Source organism: Doryrhamphus excisus, chromosome 4 (assembly GCF_030265055.1).
Source record: "Doryrhamphus excisus isolate RoL2022-K1 chromosome 4, RoL_Dexc_1.0, whole genome shotgun sequence".
NCBI lineage: Eukaryota > Metazoa > Chordata > Actinopteri > Syngnathiformes > Syngnathidae > Doryrhamphus > Doryrhamphus excisus.
In genome coordinates this window covers 22,941,883-22,962,759 of record NC_080469.1, presented here as the reverse complement: position 1 = coordinate 22,962,759, position 20,877 = coordinate 22,941,883, and the positions used below count along the sequence as shown (strand labels likewise).

Sequence of the window (20,877 nt, the reverse complement as noted above, 5' to 3'; positions counted from 1 at the left end):
TATACTGTGTCCACCCCATAACCACATTAGAAGCTTTATTGTTTTAGAAAGTGTATTTATTTTAAGGGATTAATATGCAATATCTGATTGGAGGGGATGAATGATGTTTTGTGTTGAATTAAAACAAAAAATGGGATTAATATTACGCAGGACAAGATATGCGTGTGTCAGCAACACTCGAAAAATGTTCCCTGGCAATCCCATTTGGTCCTTTCCAATGAATACACACATGGAGACACTATTAAGAAAGTCACTCACTGTATACAGTCCGTGATTGGCTCTTGTGGAAATAATTCAGTGGCTTGCGAGGCGCTGCCAGCATGTTACACAATTAGCCTCGAAAAAACACATGCGTGAGGTCGCCTACACCCACACAGGCCGGCATGAGCCCAACCTGTAGTACGCTTACAGTACGCCTGCAGAGAGAGCGTTTTAAGAGCTTGCCATGCTTAATGCATGGACGGGCTCTCTGGTGCACATGCATGACTGAGACACTGGCATATACGTATAAGGGCCATACATGAAACCCACTTAATGCACAATCAGGGCACCCTTTGGCTGCCTTGTTCCTGTTTGACGCCCCTTTGTTCCTGCAAAGCCAGCAGCTGTAAATATTCATCCTGTTAGTGCAAATGTAGCATGATAAAGAATGGATGAGCAGCAGACAAAGACACATAGGACATAGATGTGCGCTAAAAGGGACACGAGTACGACAATTTTCACGCTGAAGAACACTGAGAGTTTGATCCTCCCCTTCCGTGTGGAAGTGGTGTTTTTTTTTTTTAGCTTCTTTGTTTTTCTTGACACTCCTTTTTAAACCTTTCTTAAATTTAGAATAAAGTAAATAAACTGGGGGCTGCACGAGTGGTTACCACACAGGCCACACAGCTAGGAAACCCGTGTTCGATTCCACCCTCGGCCATTTCTGTGTGGAGTTTGCATGTTCTCCCCGTGCATGCGTGGGTTTTCTCCGGGTACTCCGTTTTCCTTCCACATTCCAAAAACATGCTAGGTTAATTAGCGACTCCAAAGTGTCCATAGGTATGAATGTGAGTGTGAATGGTTGTTTGTCTATATGTGCCCTGTGATTGGCTGGCCACCAGTCTAGGGTGTACCCTAAACCAATGACCTAAACCAAGAAAAATGTCACTACTTTTGTTCCGGAAGCAAAGCAGTCTTGGTTTTAAATGACTTTTAATTGAAATTGAATTTTAAGGCTGCACGGTGGATGAGTGGTTACCATACAGGCCACACAGCTAGGAAACTCAGGTTCGATTCCACCCTCAGCCATCTCTGTGTGGAGTTTGCATGTTCGGAGTACCCGGTTTCCTCCCACATTTCAAAAACATGCTAGGTTAATTAGCGACTCCAAATTGTCCATAGGTATGAATGTGAGTGTGAATGGTTGTTTGTCTATATGTGCCCTGTGATTGGCTGGCGACCACTCCAGGGTGTACCCCGCCTCTCGCCCGAAGACAGCTGGGATAGGCTCCAGCACCCCCGCGACCCTCGTGAGGATAAGCGACATAGAAAATGGATAGATGGATGATTACTACAGACTTAGCATATCATGAGTAGCTGCTCATTTCTGTGTTTGCAAGTCAAGTATAGCCTAAAAACTAATGCAAATGACACTCAGCTCACATTTACATTATGCTAATGCAGCTACACCACGTTTGTGTTCTACTTCTTCTTCCTGTAATGGCTTGGTATATGTGTATTGCTGTGAAGTACTGTGCAGTACTACTGCAAAAACTTGTCAAAGATCCTCTATATGATAGGTGTGGTTGCTGTGTTGTTTTTAACATTACTTGTTTTTACATTACTTAAAATAAAAATAAAAATAAAAATAAAAATAAAAATAAAAATAAAAATAAAAATAAAAATAAAAATAAAAATAAAAATAAAAATAAAAATAAAAATAAAAATAAAAATAAAAATAAAAATAAAAATAAAAATAAAAATAAAAATAAAAATAAAAATAAAAATAAAAATAAAAATAAAAAATAGAAAATAAATAATAGAAAATGAATAATAGAAAATAGAAAAAAATAAAAAATAAAAAATAAAAAATAAAAAATAAAAAATAAAAAATAAAAAATAAAAAATAAAAAATAAAAAATAAAAAATAAAAAATAAAAAATAAAAAATAAAAAATAAAAAATAAAAAATAAAAAATAAAAAATAAAACTATATTTGGAAAGCAGGAAGTGAACAAATGTAACAGTTACTGATTGTAAAAGTACCAGATGGAGGGGTAGGATTTAATAAGCTTTGCTTCTTCCTACTCCTTTTGGACATGTGGAACTGGGAACTGATTATGTGATGCATTCAATTGTAATCTGATGCATGTTCAAATGAAATAAAACCATTACCATTACCATTACCATTACTGCAGCCTGAATGTGACGTTTTGTAGCTTTAGTTGCGTGCCTTGAGTCAGTCTCTATAAAAAGAATGACAACACTCTGGACTGTCTCACTTTTGTGTATATATGTGTGTGTGAAAGCTCACACACACACACACATACACACACACACACACACACACAAAGAGCCTGTGTGGTCCTTCCCCGGCCTTCTGGGCTCATCCACCTGCACCAGCGACCGTTGCATGAAGATGGAGCACCTTGGTCGGGAAGGAGACGACTACAGGTGTACTCGTACTTCACGTCAGAGCGCCTCATCCTCAAAAAAAAACACACACACACTGTGTCTCTTCCTCCGCTTCAGAGATGTGCCTGAGTGACCAGGTACAGACAGTGCTGTCGCTTGGCAGCAAACCGCGTGACGATACGCAAAGCCGACACATTTTTCACCTCTGTGAATCGCGTGCACACATAAAAAAAAAAAAAATAACGGAATGGTGTACAAGCATTGAGCGATATGAGGTGCTAAATCTTGCCAGTCAAAGATAGCATGGACCAGCGCATCTGTCAGCACTCACAGATGCATAACTCAAAAGAACGTGACATATTTAATACACAGTGGCTGGGCAGCCGCCTCTCACGTTGGGGGCATAAGCTGCAGAAGGAAATTTACAACATTGGCGTTGACAGATGGGAAGTTGCGGACAAAAGCATTGATTCACATGTGTGGAGCAGACGCTAACGAAGAACTGTGAACTGGAAACTCCGACGGAAAGGTGCATTAAGCTATGTTAGGGTTTCGGGAACCTTGACTTCAGGCGGCATGCCCTGCGCACCTCGTCTTAATGGTGAAACACCGCCTCATTGCCTCGTGGATTTCCATGTTTAGAGCTGTTCTTTGCACATAGTTTGTCATTGTCAGTCTCAGGTGTGTCCAAACATTTCCACCAAAATCATTTTTGTACACATTTTTTATGTCTTAAGAAGACAAAACAGTGCGTTATTATTAGCTTATTATTAACTTTTTTTAAGCGGTGGGCCGGAAAAGGCTCCACTTTGGACACTGGACTTTCAATGAAAACGCATTCATATTGGACACTTGTTGTTGTACTGCATCAGGGGTGGGAAAATATTTTGACTCATGGGCCGCATTGAGTTAACAAAATTGTCCAGGGGGCCAGAATATATATTTAACACACACACAATATATTATGCTTATAATTTTAATTTTAATTGTTTTAATTTTAATTGTTTTAATTTTAATTTTAATTGTTTTAATTTTAATTGTTTTAACTGTAATTGTTTTAATTGTAATGTTTTAATTGTAATTGTTTTAATTGTAATTGTTTTCATTGTAATTGTTTTAATTTTAATTTTAATTTTAATTTTAATTTTAATTTTAATTTTAATTTTAATTTTAATTTTAATTTTAATTTTAATTTTAATTTTAATTTTAATTTTAATTTTAATTTATTATTTTTTATTATTATTATTATAATGTATTATTTGTCTAATTTAATTTTTTAAATTTATATTTATTTTATTAATTTTTATTTTGTTATCATGTCCCTTTTTTCAGGAGCACTTTAAACATCATACCACATCAAACACGGCGGATGCTGGAGCCTATCCCAGCTGTCTTCGGGTTAGAGGACTGGACTACACCCTGGACTGGTGGCCAGCCAATCACAGGGCACATATAGACAAACAACCATTCACACTCACATTTATAACTATGGACAATATCATTCATTCATTCATTTTCTACCGCTTATCCTTACCACTTCCACACGGATAGGGAGGATAACTATTAACAGTTATTTAACCTTTAACATGAACATGAATCAAACGTAATAATTTTTTTCTGGGTACATGATACCATACAGCATCCATATCAAACTTGCGCGGGCCGCACTAACATTAAACTTTCATATCAAGGCGGGGGCCTCAAAGTAGTGTCCTGCGGGCCACATTTGGCCCACGGGCCACATGTTTGAGACCCCTGCTCTAAATCAAGAGTAAAATAGGTTTCTAGGTGATCAGTTCAGGGGTCTCACCGAGGACATGTTCCAACTTCCTGATGACACTGATCAGGATGGATGGTGGAGAAATTGAATAGATGGGTTGATCAAAGGATGGGAATTCAGTAGCAGGAAGAGAGCACTACCTCTCATACGCAGCTCCCCACTCCAGCCATCTCATTTGAATATTCTGTGCACTTGGCATTTTGGGAATAAACCATGATGGGATGTTCAGCCGGATGTACAGGCTGGGATGAATGATGCAACACTTTGCATTTAAATGTTATTGCTGTGCATGTGAGGGCTCTATAGATGGCACTCTGTTATCCAATGCATGACCACCATCGGTTGGGGGGGGGGGGTGTTGTTGACTCTGTAGTGAGGATTTAATGTGTCTGCATAAATCAGCACACACTCCAGTGTAACTAATCAAGAAGCAACACAAGCGCCGCTCTCTGTCTGTCTGCTGTGTGTCAATACCAGCGGCCCCCATAAAGCAAAAGGAAAAGGGGGGCACGGGGGGGGGGGGGGGGGGGGGGGGCGGGGGGGGCAGCATTGCCATGCAGCACACGATGCACACAGGGACACCAGGCGAGTCCATTCCACCCCTTCCTCCTCCTCCTTCTGCATGCTGATCACCAAGAGAGAGAGATGGCCAGCCCCCACCCCCCCCCACCCCAGCTGCTCACATCACTTTTTTAGGCAGGCATAGGCGGACACATCTTTAGTTCATGTGCGTCAATGCAAGGCCCCCTCAAACCTTAAGAATTCACTTCACCGAATCAGTGGGGGGGGGGAAATTATTTGTAATTATTTGATATTCTGTGTTTTTTTTTAAATAAGTCTAGCCCCTGGGACTGCATAGTGGACGAGTGGTTAGCGCAAAGGCCTCGCAGCTCGAAAACCCGAGTTCAATTCCACCCTTGACCATCTCTGTGTGGAGTTTGCATGTTCTCCCCGTGCATGTGTGGGTTTTCTCCGGGTACTCCGGTTTCCTCCCATATTCCAAAAAAAACATGCTAGGTTAATTCGCGACTCCAAATTGTCCATAGTGGTTGGCGCGCAGACTTCACAGCTAGGAGACCAGGGTTCAATCCCACTCAAGGCTATCTCTGTGTGGAGTTTGCATGTTCTCCCCGTGCATGTGTGGGTTTTCTCCGGGTACTCCGGTTTCCTCCCACATTTCAAAAAAAACATGCTAGGTTAATTGGCAACTCCAAATTACGCGCAGACCTCACAGCTAGGAGACCAGGGTTCAATCCCACTCAAGGCTATCTCTGTGTGGAGTTTGCGTGTTCTCCCCGTGCATTGCATGGTTTTCTCCCACATTCCAAAAACATGCTAGGTTAATTAGCGACTCCAAATTGTCCATAGGTATGAATGTGAGTGTGAATGGTTGTTTGTCTATATGTGCCCTGTGATTGGCTGGCGACCAGTCCAGGGTGTACCCCTATATTGCACAACTGCAGGGTCTTGAGACACATGCTAACTCGCAAACTAGAAAGCTAGCGACCTAAACGGTAGCCTTCAAGTTATTTCCTTTCAACTTGAATAGCCAAAAACTTACCACTTCCACACGGATAGGGAGGATAACTATTAACAGTTATTTAACCTTTGAATAACCTTTATCTTCTGTACTTTTGCTGCAAAAACGTTCATTCCAAGGTTTGAACTGATCTCTGATGTCCTCTTATGGCTCATATTTAAGCGTTTTAACGCATCACGCTGTCCACATATCATAAAAATAACAGCATTTTTTTTTTTTTTTTTTTACTTTCTGTCCTGCATCCTCGTTGATACACATCTCTTTGGCTTCCCTTTCCCTCATTCCGTCTTTAGCAGCAACAAAGAGATTAAAGAGGGATTACTTCTGACATGTCAATGTGATGTGCCTGCTGGCTACTTTTTTTTTTTTTTTTAACCTCTTCTTTCTCATGCGAACGACACACACAAAGACACGGAGGTCCATGCTAAATCCTCACATGCTCCTCAATGTCACGTCCGCTTCCTTGAAACACTTCCTGCTAACTGTGCGTGCCTTGCCCTCATGGTAGTGGCGCATAAGATGTGGCTGATAGGTGCTGTGCTGACCAAGCAAGACAAGATGGATTGGCAAGGCAAGGAGAGAGACAGTGTTACCTTTTCTTTTTACAGGGAGGGGAGTGATAACCTTTTGTTGGGATTCAAAGCAGGGAAATACACTATTGATTACATGGGAGGAAGTGGAATACGGCCAAAAGGAGTTTAAAAAAAGTTGCCTTTGTCCACACACACACATACATATGCACTTGATACCATTCATTATTTAGGCAAGAGAGGAGGAACAGCAAGTCCCATAATGCACTGCTTCAAATGACTTGGAAATAAAGTGGAAATTAATGCAAGGAAAATGATTCGGGTTAGTACCGTATATAAGGATCATTATACAAGGTCATTTGGTGCCACATATTAGTGTGTGTGTATAAATCTGGGCATTCCGTACATAAGACGACAATTTCTAGGAAAAGGATAGTTTTATATTCGGGTTAGTATGGTATATATGGATGTGTGTGAGTGACAAAAAGAATAGTCATTTGGCTCCACTGAGTAGTTTGAATGTAAAATCTTGACATCCCGCACATAAGACAACATTTTTTAAGAAAAGGATAGTCTTATATTCGGGTGAGTACGGTATATAAGGATGTGTTAGTGAGTGACAGAAAAAATAGTCATTTGGTGCTGCATATTAGTGTGCATGTATAAATCTTGACATCCTGTACATAAGACGATTTTCTAGGAAAAGGATAGTCTTATATTCGGGTTAGTATGGTACATAAGGATGTGTGTTCATGAGTGACAGAAATAATAGTCATTTGGTGCCACTTATTAGTTTGCATGTAAAATCTTGACATCCCGTACATAAGACGACATTTTCTAAGAAAAGGATAGTCTTATATTCGGGTTAGTACGGTATATAAGGATGTGTGTTAGTGAGTGACAGAAAGAATAGTCATTTGGTGCCACTGATTAGTTTGCATGTAAAATCTTGACATCCCGTATATAAGACGACATTTTCTAGGAAAAGGATAGTCTTATATTCGTGTTAGTACGGTATATATGGATGTGTGTTAGTGAGTGACAGAAAAAATAGTCATTAGGTGTTGCATATTAGTGTGTGTGTATAAATCTTGACATCCCGTACATAAGACGACAATTTCTAAGAAAAGCATAGTCTTATATTCGGGTTAGTACGGTATATAAGGATGTGTGTTAGTGAGTGACAGAAAGAATAGTCATTTGGTGCCACTGATTAGTTTGCATGTAAAATCTTGACATCCCGTATATAAGACGACATTTTCTAGGAAAAGTATAGTCTTATATTCGGGATAGTATGGTACATAAGCATGTGTGTTAGTGAGTGACAGAAAGAATAGTCATTTGGTGCTGTATATTAGTGTGTGTGTATAAATCTTGACATCCCGTACATAAGACGACATTTTCTAGAAAAAAGGATAGTCTTATATTCGGGTTAGTACGGTATATATGGATGTGTGTTAGTGAGTGACAGAAATAATAGTCATTTGGTGCCACTTATTAGTTTGCATGTAAAATCTTGACATCCCGTACATAAGACGACATTTTCTAAGAAAAGGATAGTCTTATATTCGGGTTAGTACGGTATATAAGGATGTGTGTAAGTGAGTGACAGAAAGAATAGTCATTTGGTGCCACTGATTAGTGTGCATGTAAAATCTTGACATCCCGTATATAAGACGACATTTTCTAGGAAAAGGATAGTCTTATATTCGTGTTAGTATGGTATATATGGATGTGTGTTAGTGAGTGACAGAAAAAATAGTCATTAGGTGTTGCATATTAGTGTGTGTGTATAAATCTTGACATCCCGTACATAAGACGACAATTTCTAAGAAAAGCATAGTCTTATATTCGGGTTAATACGTTACATAAGGATGTGTGTTAGTGAGTGACAGAAAGAATAGTCATTTGGTGCCACATATTAGTTTTCGTGTAAAATCTTGACATCCCGCACATAAGACAACATTTTTTAAGAAAAGGATAGTCTTATATTCGGTTTAGTACGGTATATAAGGATGTGTGTTAGTGAGTGACAGAAAGAACAGTCATTTGTAGCCACTTATTAGTTTGCGTGTAATATCTTGACATCCCGTACATAAGACGACATTTTCTAAGAAAAGGATAGTCTTATATTCGGGTTAGTACGTTACATAAGGATGTGTGTTAGTGAGTGACAGAAAAAATAGTCATTTGGTGCCACTTATTACTTTGCGTGTATAAATCTTGACATCCCGTACATAAGACGACATTTTCTAAGAAAAGGATAGTCTTATATTCGGGTTAGTACGGTATATATGGATGTGTGTTAGTGAGTGACAGAAAAAATAGTCATTTGGTGCCACTGATTAGTTTGCATGTAAAATCTTGACATCCCGTACATAAGACGACATTTTCTAGGAAAAGGATAGTCTTATATTCGGGTTAGTATAGTACATAAGAGTGTGTGTGAGTGAGTGACAGAAAGAATAGTCATTTAGTGCCACTTATTAGTTTGCGTGTATAACTCTTTACTTCCGCATATAAGACACATTTTTTCTAGGAAAAACATATTATTGTTATTCTTATATTTGGGTTAGTACGATACATAAAGCCATATGGTGCCACATATTGGTTTCCGTGTATAAATCTTTATATCCCGTATATAAGTCGACATTTCCTAATGAAAGGATAGTCTTATATTCGGGCTTGTATTATATACATACAATAGTGACATTAATATATGATACTGATACAAAACATGATTTAAAAATACAAACAGGTAATGAAACTATGGTCTTATATTTATGGTTGTCTTATATTTGAGTATATTTAGTATTGTCCGATTACATTATTAGCAAAATAATTGCATTAATGAAGATAAGTGCACTATAATAATGATAATTGTGATATTTTTAGTAACTTCTGTAGTTTGTGTGTGCATGTGTGTTTATATGTCTCCTGCCGACTTCTCCTGTCCTTTCTTTCCTGGAAACCTGGCATCTATTTTAAATACTTAAAAAAAAAAAAAAAAATTTTTCCCTAGTGTGTAGCTCACCTAAGAGGTTGTAGCACCACTAGTTGCCCCCACATTTAGGAGCGCCACAGGGCTGAACCAACCCCCCTCTTCCACCAATCCATATGATGCACACATTCAGACGACCTTGGCCTGCTTTTTCATTCTTCGCCTTATAAAGAAACATGTCTCTTCAAAAGGAGCTCGAACACTTTTCCACATGTGAGTCTGTGCTGTGAGACGACGACGATGACGACGACGAGTCGCACCGGTGAGGCGTGCGATTCTTTGTGAGAATTGCTGGTCAGTCCAATCCAAAGATTGTCCCCAAATTAGGCGACAGGACCTTTACACTGATTCTGGAAAACTGCAGTGCACTAAATTGGTTTCACAATTTTCAATGGGAATAAGCCACTTCATGCGGAGATGCCATTTTTTTTTTTTGCAGTGAACCGGTGCTGGTCGTTATGATTCAAGGCCATTAAAGTTGTGTCATCACAATGTGCGCACCACCTCTACCTCCCTAACTGCGCCCATCACAGTCAACAGTGCCACACTTTGCGAGTGGTGGCGGGAGGCAGCAAAGATTTATTCCTTTTTCTGTGCTGGCACTGCAGAGGAAGGCGATGGGTGCAAAGTGGGAGTGGGAGTTCTCCTTTTATTTCTTTACTACTTACACAAATTATAATAATAATAATAATAAAGCATTTTTTCATTAGTCATGTACACCATTGTTCACTACAGATTTTTTTTTTTTTTTTTTTTTGGATGCGTCGCACCCTGCAGGGCTGGTATTGACCAGTCAATGCATTGAATGGAACTCCTGCATATTAAGTTCTATTCAAAGTACAACAGACATGTCGGCGAAATATTGCAACAAAAAAAAATAAAAAATAAAAAAAAATGAAAGAACTCACCGATATGGATGATGGAGTCCGAAAGCGCACACTTCCACTCCTGGCTCCAAATGCCAGCCATAAGCAACATAGCCCAAACAACTCTCATGTTGTCCAAAATAAGATACTGGATATAGTCTCCTCCCTGTTGGGGAAAAAAAAAAGCAGATCCAAGAAAAAAAGAGGGAATCTTCTTTTTTTTTTTTTTTTTTTTTTAGTCCATCTAATTCCTCACTACAGTACAGAAGAGGAGTCTAAAAGGGGGATAAGTGCTCCCTCCTTGGGTTAAATCATATTGTGTCCGAGAGGAGAGGCGCGAAAGCCGCAGACGGCGAGCAGCATCCGAGCGGATAAGCAAAAAGAGGAGGAGGAGAGAGGAGGAGGAGGAGGAGGGAGAAATCTGCAAGCCTGCGATGGCAATGCTGAAACATTCAGCTCCCTGCTATATAATCACGCTTTATTGCAGTTGCCCCCCCCCCCTACACACACACAACACAACACAATCCAACAGGAGCCTCAACGGAGCAAAACTTCCATGGTTCCCATTTGGCGAGGATGATTCTCCCCCGGTAGTCACTTCCACTTCTTAGTCCCGAAAGAAAACCAGAGGTAGCATATTCCCAAAATCCCAAACCCAGAAGAGGATGTCTTCACTGATGAGGATGATGAGGATGATGAGGATGCGCACACAGCCTCAGTCAGTCGCACTCTGTATGCGGGTACTCGCGCTAAGCCCGGCGTGCACGCAGGAAGGGGGAAAGAGGAGGTGTTCCTGATTGTGTGTGAATGTGTGTGTGGAGGAGAGAGCGAGTGGGAAGGAGAGAGCGAGCGAGCGAGAGAGAGACAGAGAGAGAGAGAGAGAGAGAGAGGGGAGGTCTGTCTGGCTTGACTTGATGAAGAGAAGCACAATAGGACTGGCTGCACGGTGGACGAGTGGTTAGCGCACAGACCTCACAGCTAGAAGACCCGGGTTCAATTCCACACTCAGCCATCTCTGTGTGGAGTTTGCATGTTCTACACGTTTTTTTTCCGGGTACTCCGGTTTCCTCCCACATTCCAAAAACATGCTAGGTTAATTAGCGACTCCAAATTGTCCATAGGTATGAATGTGAGTGTGAATGGTTGTTTGTCTATATGTGCCCTGTGATTGGCTGGCGACCAGTCCAGGGTGTAGAAGACAGCTGGGATAGGCTCCAGCACCCCCGCGACCATCGTGAGGATAAGCGGTAGAAAATGAATGAATGAATGAATACAGGCTGCACAGTGGTCGAGTGGTTAGCGCACAGACCTCACAGCTAGAAGACCCGGGTTCAATTCCACCCTCGGCCATCTCTGTGTGGAGTTTGCATGTCCCCCACGTGCATGCGTGGGTTTTCTCCGGGTACTCCGGTTTTCTCCCACATTCCAAAAACATGCTAGGTTAATTGGCGACTCCAAATTGTCCATAGGTATGAATGTGAGTGTGAATGGTTGTTTGTCTATATGTGCCCTGTGATTGGCTGGCCACCAGTCCAGGGTGTACCCCTATATTGCGCAACTGCAGGGTCTCGAGACACATGCTAACTCGCAAACTAGAGAGCTAGCGACCTAAACGGTAGCCTTCAAGTTATTTCCTTTAAACTTAAATAGCCAAAAACTTACCACTTCCACACGGATAGGGAGGATAACTATTAACAGTTATTTAACCTTTAACATGAACATGAATCAAACGTAATAATTTTTTCTGGGTACATGATACCATACAGCATCCATATCAAACTTGCGCGGGGCGCACTAACATTAAACTTTCATACCAAGGCGGGGGCCTCAAACTAGTGTCCTGCGGGCCACATTTGGCCCGCGGGGTGCGTGTTTGAGGCCCCTGGACTAGTGTTTTTGCAGGGGGTTCTTAAACAAAAAAACACTCTTTTATTAAAGAAGATCTTTGACGCATGCACAGGGAGAACATGTAAACTTCACACAGAGATGGCCGAGGGTGGAATTGATCTCGGGTCTCCGAGCTGTGAGGCGTGCGCGCTAACCACTTCTACACCGTGCAGCCACCTTTTCATTCAATAATACATTTGACTGCTACTTTACCGTAAAGGTCCACTTTTATGTAAAATGTACTTTTTTATGAAGTTCGAAGTAAAATGTCTCATTTTTTTCATTCATTTTTTTATTTATTTATTTATTTTTTACTTTTGAGAGACGTTCAAATGCTTGCTTTTGAAGTTATGACATAACACCATGAATGGAAAAACCTTCCTCATGGACATACCACCCTCTATTATATGAACTATAACCATACTTTGATAATACATTGTACATAATGTAACGTACATGTCCCAATTAGCGAATAATGAATCATAATATTAAGATATGGCTATCTTAATTTTAGCCATAATGATAACAAAACAAGAATTACCCATAACCCATTGTGACATCACAATCACATTCACCCCCCCCCCAATCCGCCACAATCATGTGTTTTTCCACCGCTGTCCTCCCTGAAGGGATGCACTCACGAGGGTTCCTATTTAATCTGCCTCAGACCTTGGATTAGGGATTAGAAGGATTGGGTGCCTCGGGGCTAGCCTTGGACTCAAGCATTTGTCCGCATTCAAGGAACGGCACATAAGACGAGGAGGAAGTGATAGGCCCACTAATGCTGTCAAAGCCGCCCTCTCTCCCGCTCTTACCCGGATATTTATGACCACGTGTGTTGTCACCGTTGGGGCCGACATCTTTTTAATTTGGAATATACAACAGCGCCACCGGACAACGAGGATTGTTTTGCTTGTTCTTTGGCTTTCCTGAAACACAAAAAACAATTAGGGGCCACTTTGCTGTCATGTTGAGGATCTTTAGACATGTTGTTGAAGTAAGTTATTTCAAATAGCAGGGAGCTCTTGAAATATAGAGGATCTTTGACTAGTGTTTTTGCAGGGGCTTCTTAAACAACAAAAAAACACTCTTATCTTAAAGAAGATCTTTGACAAGCATCGTTGCAATAGGTTCTTTAAAAAAATGTCACATAGAGGATCTTTGGCTAGCACTTTTTGCAGTACAGTATATCCTAACAACAAAGTATTCTTGTCACATAGAGGATCTTTGACTAGTGTTTTTGCAGGGGGTCCTTAAACAAAAAAAACACTCTTGTCTTAAAGAAGATCTTTGACAAGTATTGTTGCAGTAGGTTCTTTTAAAAAAAAATGTCACAGAGGATCTTTCACTACCGCTTTTTGCAGTACAGTATATCCTAACAACAGAACATTCCTGTCAAATAGAGGATCTTTGACTAGTGTTTGACTAGTGTTTCAGGGGGTTCTTAAACAAAAAAATCACTTGTCTTAAAGAAGATCTTTGACAAGGTTCTTTAAAAAAATGTCACATAGAGGATCTTTGACGAGCACGTTTTTCACTACAGGATGTCCTTCAAACAACAGAGCATTCCTGTCACATAGAGGATCTTTGACCAATGTTTTTCAGGGGGTTCTTAAACAAAAAAATCACTCGTCTTAAAGAAGATCTTTGACAAGCATTGTTGTAGAAGGTTCTTTAAAAAAATGTCACATAGAGGATCTTTGACTCGTGTTTTCTGCAGTACAGTATGTCCTTCAAAGAACAGGACATTCCTGTCACATAAAGGATCTTTGACAAGCATTGTTGCAGTAAGTTCTTTAAAAAATGCAATAGAGGATCTTTGACTTGGTGTTCTTAAAAACAACAGTGTCCCCCTGTCATATAAAGGATCTCTGTCTAGCGTTTTTGCAGTACATCCTTAAAAACAGCAGACAGGTCCTGTCATATAGAGGATCTTTGACTAGTCTTGTTGCAGTAAATCCTGAAAGAGAAAAGTGTTTCCATCATAAAGAGGATCTTTGACCGCAGTTCCTGAAAAACAGCAGATAGGTCCTGTCATATAGAGGATCTTTGACTTTTTTTTTCTTTCCACTTGCAACAAATAAGAAAGTTACACAGTAAATTGTGAGGATAAAAACATAACCGTCATGAAAGATGAGCGATGAATCACGTTACCATATAAAGCGCTGGAAGAATCCACTGTGTGAGACAAAGAAGTCAGAATGACAAAAAAAAAAAAGCATTGTTGTACATTTCCGTAAAAAGTGGCGTTGATGTGTCCTCTTAAATGGCCATACTGATTGCCGTCCAACCGCCTTCCAACAGGAAGAAGCCAAGCCTCTAAATGTGGCGAGTGGTGAAAGTGACACTAAAAGCAAACATTACAATGTCAGGAACAGCAGAACCTGTGATTATTACTCTTGGCGGTCGTGTTTACGTGGCTTCCAAACAAAAAAGACCACAAAGCGATTATTGCAGACAGTCGGCGCCATCGCAATCACACTTTCTTTAAATGCCACTGGCGATACACACACTTCATTTCCGCACACAGCAGGACCAACATGGAAACTAAAGGTGAACATGCATCTTCTTTTTCAATACACTTTGAGAGCCAATATAATATAAGAGGCTGCTGGATTACACAAAAAAAGTATTTTAAATGGGGAAAAATTAATGAATGGATTAACTTCAGGGGGAAATATTCATAAATAAACCACGCAAACTAGAGAGCTAGCGACCTAAACGGTAGCCTTCAAGTTATTTCCTTTCAACTTAAATAGCCAAAAACTTACCACTTCCACACGGATAGGGAGGATAACTACTAACAGTTATTTAACCTTTAACATGAACATTAATCAAACGTAATAATTTTTTCTGGGTACATGATACCATACAGCATCCATATCAAACTTGCGCGGGACGCACTAACGTTACACTTTCATATCAAGGCGGGGGCATCAAACTAGTGTGGCCCGCGGGCCGCGTGTTTGAGACCCCTGCTCTACAATAAGCAGCAATTTGTCAGGTGTTCACTTCAGATGTCTGCTTCTTTGGGCCCGTCATGGGAAATAGTTTATTCCCTCCCCAAATTTGGCCAATTTACCCAATTTATACTCTTTTTATTTACAACATATTGCGCAACTGCAGGGTCTTGAGACACATGCTAACTCGCAAACTAGAGAGCTAGCGACCTAAACGGTAGCCTTCAAGTTATTTCCTTTAAACTTAAATAGCCAAAAACTTACCACTTCCACACGGATAGAGAGGATAACTATTAACAATTCAAACTTGCGCGGGCCGCACTAACATTAAACTTTCATATCAAGGCGGGGGCCTCAAACTAGTGTCCTGCGGGCCACTTTTGGCCCGCGGGCCGCGTGTTTGAGACCCCTGCTCTACAATAAGCAGCAATTTGTCGGGTGTTCACTTCAGATTTCTGCTTCTTTGGGCCCGTCATGGGAAATAGTTTATTCCCTCCCCAAATTTGGCCAATTTACCCAATTTACTCAATTTATACTCTTTTTATTTACAACATATTGCGCAACTGCAGGGTCTTGAGACACATGCTAACTCGCAAACTAGAGAGCTAGCGACCTAAACGGTAGCCTTCAAGTTATTTCCTTTAAACTTAAATAGCCAAAAACTTACCACTTCCACACGGATAGAGAGGATAACTATTAACAATTCAAACTTGCGCGGGCCGCACTAACATTAAACTTTCATATCAAGGCGGGGGCCTCAAACTAGTGTCCTGCGGGCCACTTTTGGCCCGCGGGCCGCGTGTTTGAGACCCCTGCTCTACAATAAGCAGCAATTTGTCGGGTGTTCACTTCAGATTTCTGCTTCTTTGGGCCCGTCATGGGAAATAGTTTATTCCCTCCCCAAATTTGGCCAATTTACCCAATTTACTCAATTTATACTCTTTTTATTTACAACATATTGCGCAACTGCAGGGTCTTGAGACACATGCTAACTCGCAAACTAGAGAGCTAGCGACCTAAACGGTAGCCTCCAAGTTATTTCCTTTCAACTTAAATAGCCAAAAACTTACCACTTCCACACGGATAGGGAGGATAACTATTAACAGTTATTTAACCTTTAACATGAACATTAATCAAACGTAATAATTTTTTCTGGGTACATGATACCATACAGCATCCATATCAAACTTGCGCGGGCCGCACTAATGTTTCCTTTAAACTTAAATAGCCAAAAACTTACCACTTCCACACGGATAGAGAGGATAACTATTAACAAGTCAAACTTGCGCGGGCCGCACTAACATTAAACTTTCATATCAAGGCGGGGGCCTCAAACTAGTGTCCTGCGGGCCACATTTGGCCCGCGGGCCGCATGTTTGAGACCCCTGGTTTAAACGGTCATTTACCTTTTTTTTCCCCTGGTTATAATTGCTGTTGAGTGTAACAAAAAAAAAGGTCATTACCCAAACAACACCACTCTGACCAAACACTGGGCTATCTGTCATCTCTTGTTGTGCCATAAATTACCGCCGCACCTCTAATAGCTGGATGCAGCTCCTCGTTTATTGTGTGCTCTTCGCTGTAGTCACTCATTAAAAAGCTTCTCCCCTGGAGGCAAGATGTATGCGGTGTGAAGATAAGAAGGTCCGCACATACATCATGCTATCTACTTGTGTTTTGACCATATTTCACGATGACATGCGGTCTAGAAGGCGCCTCCATTTCAGCTGGCTGCTCCTCAGCAGTTATAGATTCTCTTCTCAATCAAGCGCCCAGACTCAAATGAAGTCCTCTGAAGTGAGCCATAAAATTAAATCCCTTTATAGCCGTTTTTTTTTTCCTCTCTTCTTTTTTTTGTGTGCAGTTAACCCGAGAGATAAAGAAGTAAGGCTTGATGGACGTGGCGGTGATGGAGGCAGACGTTGAGCGATTGAAGGGAAAAAAAAGAAAGAAAGCGTGAGAGAGAGACGGAGAAAGAGGTAGATCCTCGCCCGGAGCCAAGCTATTTGAAGTAATGCAGGACCTTCTCAAGGGTAATTATATCACAAGTCTTTTTTTTTTTTTTTCATTGTGTTGGATGCTGGTGGGAGTCCACAAAACAGTTTTTTCATGGTAAAGAAATGTCCGAGTGATGATTTCTTTGTTGTAGGCTCAGTCGGAATGAGCTAACAAACAATGAAGCAGAAGCATTCACCGCCTACATTTTATCCAAGAGGAGACTGAGGGCAAAGTGCAGCTTATATAAGTCTGTGCCACTTGTTGAACTTTTTTTTTTTTTTGCATTATATTATGTTTGCTTTGCTATTATATTTTTGCTCTACTGTATTTGCTATTTGTAACTTATTTTATTTTCTTATTTTATTTTACTACTTTATATTGGACCATTCCCTTGTTTTTTAGCATTCCCATCCCCCTGTGTTTTCTCTGTGAATTTCTATCGGAGATGAATAAAGCATCCACCCATCCATCCAATAGTAATGGTAATAATTTCATTTGAACATGCATCAGATTACAATTGAATGCATCACATAATCAGTTCCCAGTTCCACATGTCCAAAAGGAGTAGGAAGAAGCAAAGCTTATTAAATCCTACCCCTCCATCTGGTACTTTTACAATCAGTAACTGTTACATTTGTTCACTTCCTGCTTTCATAATATAATTTAAGTTTTTTTTTTTACATTTTTTAAATTTATTTTAATTAATAATTAATTAATTAATAAAAAATATTCTTTTTTAAATTAAAAAAAATCATTAACAGTTTTTTATTTTATTTTTGTACTTTTACAATCAGTAACTGTTACATTTGTTCACTTCCTGCTTTCCTAATATAGTTTAAGTCTTAATTTAATATTTTTTTAATATATTTTTATTTTATATGTTATATGTGTGGTAATATGTATTTTTTTAAATTTTAATTTTTTTATTTTTTATTTTTTATTTTTTATTTTTTATTTTTTATTTTTTATTTTGTCATGTACCAAAGTACGAGGTGATATGAGCATCCAATGACATAATGGGTACCATAAGTAAGTGTCAATAATGTTCTGTATAGGCGGCATTATGAATTATCCTTACTGACCTTTTTTTGCAGTACATTTAGCGAGTGAAGATTGCTTTTATAGTTATTTTATAGCCCATATTTCCACACAATAAATAAGATATGGTAGAACCAGAGAGCAATAAAGAGTGTGGAGTGATTTCTGATTGAGAACAAATTTTTGCTTTGTTCAATATTGAAATATTTCTGTCCACCTTATGTTGTATATTTGTAATATGAGGTTTCCAGCTCATATTTCCATCTATTGTGATCCCTAGAAATATATTTTTGTTCACCCTTTTAATGTCTACACTGTCCTTTCTGCTGTTACCAAACAGCATGATTTTAGTTTTATTTAGGTTCAAGGACAATCTATTACAGGGGTGGGCAAACTACGGCCCGGGGGCCACATCCGGCCCGCCAAGTGTTTGAATACGGCCCGCCCAATCTTTCCAAAGTATTTAATTTAAACTCAACATACAACCTGGCATCATGGCCTGAGCCAACCTTTTGATGGTTGTATCAATTTCGTTGTTTGACATGGTCTGTTGTTTACAAAGTGCTCCTGAAAAAAGAGACACAAGCACATAATAATAATAAAAATTAAAATAATAATTATTATATTATTATTATAACTATTATGATTATTATATTTGGCCACTCCAAATTGTCCATAGGTATGAATGTGAGTGTGAATGGTTGTTTGTCTATATGTGCCCTGTGATTGGCTGGCGACCAGTCCAGGGTGTACCCCGCCTTACGCCCGAAGACAGCTGGGATAGGCTCCAGCACCCCCGCGACCCTCGTGAGGAAAAAGCGGTAGAAAATGAATGAATGAATGAATGAATGATTATTATATTTATTATATTAATGCTAATTATTATATTAATTATATATAATAATATTGTTATATTTGCATATTTTACATAATAATAATATAATAATTATTATTTTAAGTTTATTTTAATTATTATAATATTTTATTATTCTGAAAATATTTAAATATAAATATAAAATAATAAATAATAATAGCAGATTGCATGACAATTTTACAGATACAATAATACCAGGCGGACTGTTACGTGTAAAATATATAGTCTGCCCCCCCCCCCCGGAAATTTTGTTATATCAATGCGGCCCGCGAGTCAAAAAGTTTGCCCACCCCTGATCTATTATAATCAAACTATCTTTTTAGTGACCATTTCTTCTCTGACCTTTCTAATGATTTAGTCTGTACTCCCCCCGGAACAAAAAGCAGTGGTATCATCCACAAATAATACCAGCTTTAAGTCTTTCATAACTTTGGAGATATCATTGATGTAAAAGTTGAACAATTTTGGCTCCAGTATTGACCCCTGGGGAACTCCGCACATAATATATGAACTTGCAGATGTGTATTAGTATAGTAATAATAATATAATGGATTTGATTTTACATAGCGCCTTTGAAGCCATTATTCTACATCTTTAGTACTTCATGCCTGAGGCCTCTCCGACCACCACCAAACATTCATTTGCATTCATACTCCAGTGTGAGCAGCACCCGAGGCAAGGCGTGTCTTGCCCAAAGACACAGTCACTGGGTGGAAGAGCAAGGATCGACCAGCCAACCTTCTGGTTTCTGGATGACCTGCTCTACCTCCTGAACCCCTACCACACTCTTATTTGCACTTATATAGAAATTGTTCTGTCAGGTCAGGATACGCTAATGTTAGCATGTGTTCCTCAAATGTTCAAAGAACCAAAGATATCCTTGGTGGAGGTAATAACAGGATATCCACGTGTTGGACTTTTATGCGGATTTTACAACCAGGAAGAATTTTTTTAAAAGAGCTGTCTCGTCTCCGGGCGGCACGGAGGTCGAGTGGTTAGCACGCAGATGTCACAGCTAGGAGACTAAGGTTCAATTCCACCCTCGGCCATCTCTGTGTGGAGTTTGCATGTTCTCCCCGTGCATGCGTGGGTTTTCTCCGGTTTCCTCCCACATTCCAAAAACATTCCAAGGTTAATTGGCGACTCCAAATTGTCCATAGGTCCTAATTAAGGTCCTAGGTCCATAGGTCCTAATTAATCTAATTAATCTAATTAATCTAATTGATAAAATGAACTAATGATAGGGGCGGCACGGCGGTCAAGTGGTTAGCGCGGTCAAGTTGTTAGCTCCTCACAGCTAGGAGACCAGGGTTCAATTCCACCCTTGGCCATCTCTGTGTGGAGTTTGCATGTTCTCCCCGTGCATGCGTGGGTTTTCTCCGAGTACTCCGGTTTTTCCTCCCACATTCCAAAAACATGCTAGGTTAATTAGCGACTCCAAATTGTCCATAGGTATGAATGTGAGTGTGAATGGTTGTTTGCCTATATGTGCCCTGTGATTGGCTGGCCACCAGTCCAGGGTGTACCCCGCCTCTCGCCCGAAGACAGCTGGGATAGGCTCCAGCACCCCCTGAGATCCTCGTGAGGAAAAGCGGTAGAAAATGAATGAATGTCTCGTCTCCAGTTGGGGGAGATGTCATCTACACTGGATAGCACAGGAGCTGTCCACATATGTGGTGCTGAATGTGGTGCTGAAATGGAACAACACTCCATAGTGTGGTATGTCCTTTTTATATTCATTCATTCATTTTGTGCCGCTTATCCTCATGAGGGTCGCGGGGTGGGGTG

General features: G+C 39.9%; 1 protein-coding gene across 5 annotated transcripts in view; it reads right to left on the bottom strand.

Annotated features, from left to right (window-relative positions):
• grid2 (glutamate receptor, ionotropic, delta 2) overlaps window positions 1-11,128 on the bottom strand; it is a 528,950-nt gene extending 517,822 nt beyond the window's left edge. For all 5 annotated transcript variants that reach the window (XR_009129664.1, XR_009129665.1, XM_058071482.1 and 2 more), the window contains exon 1: window positions 10,375-11,128. Coding sequence is in view for 3 of the 5 variants with exons in the window: in XM_058071482.1 (XP_057927465.1) it covers window positions 10,375-10,462 (88 nt within the window). In the remaining 2 variants the exon portion in view is untranslated. The remainder of the gene's footprint in view (window positions 1-10,374) is intronic.
• Between the last annotated feature and the right edge of the window lie 9,749 nt (window positions 11,129-20,877).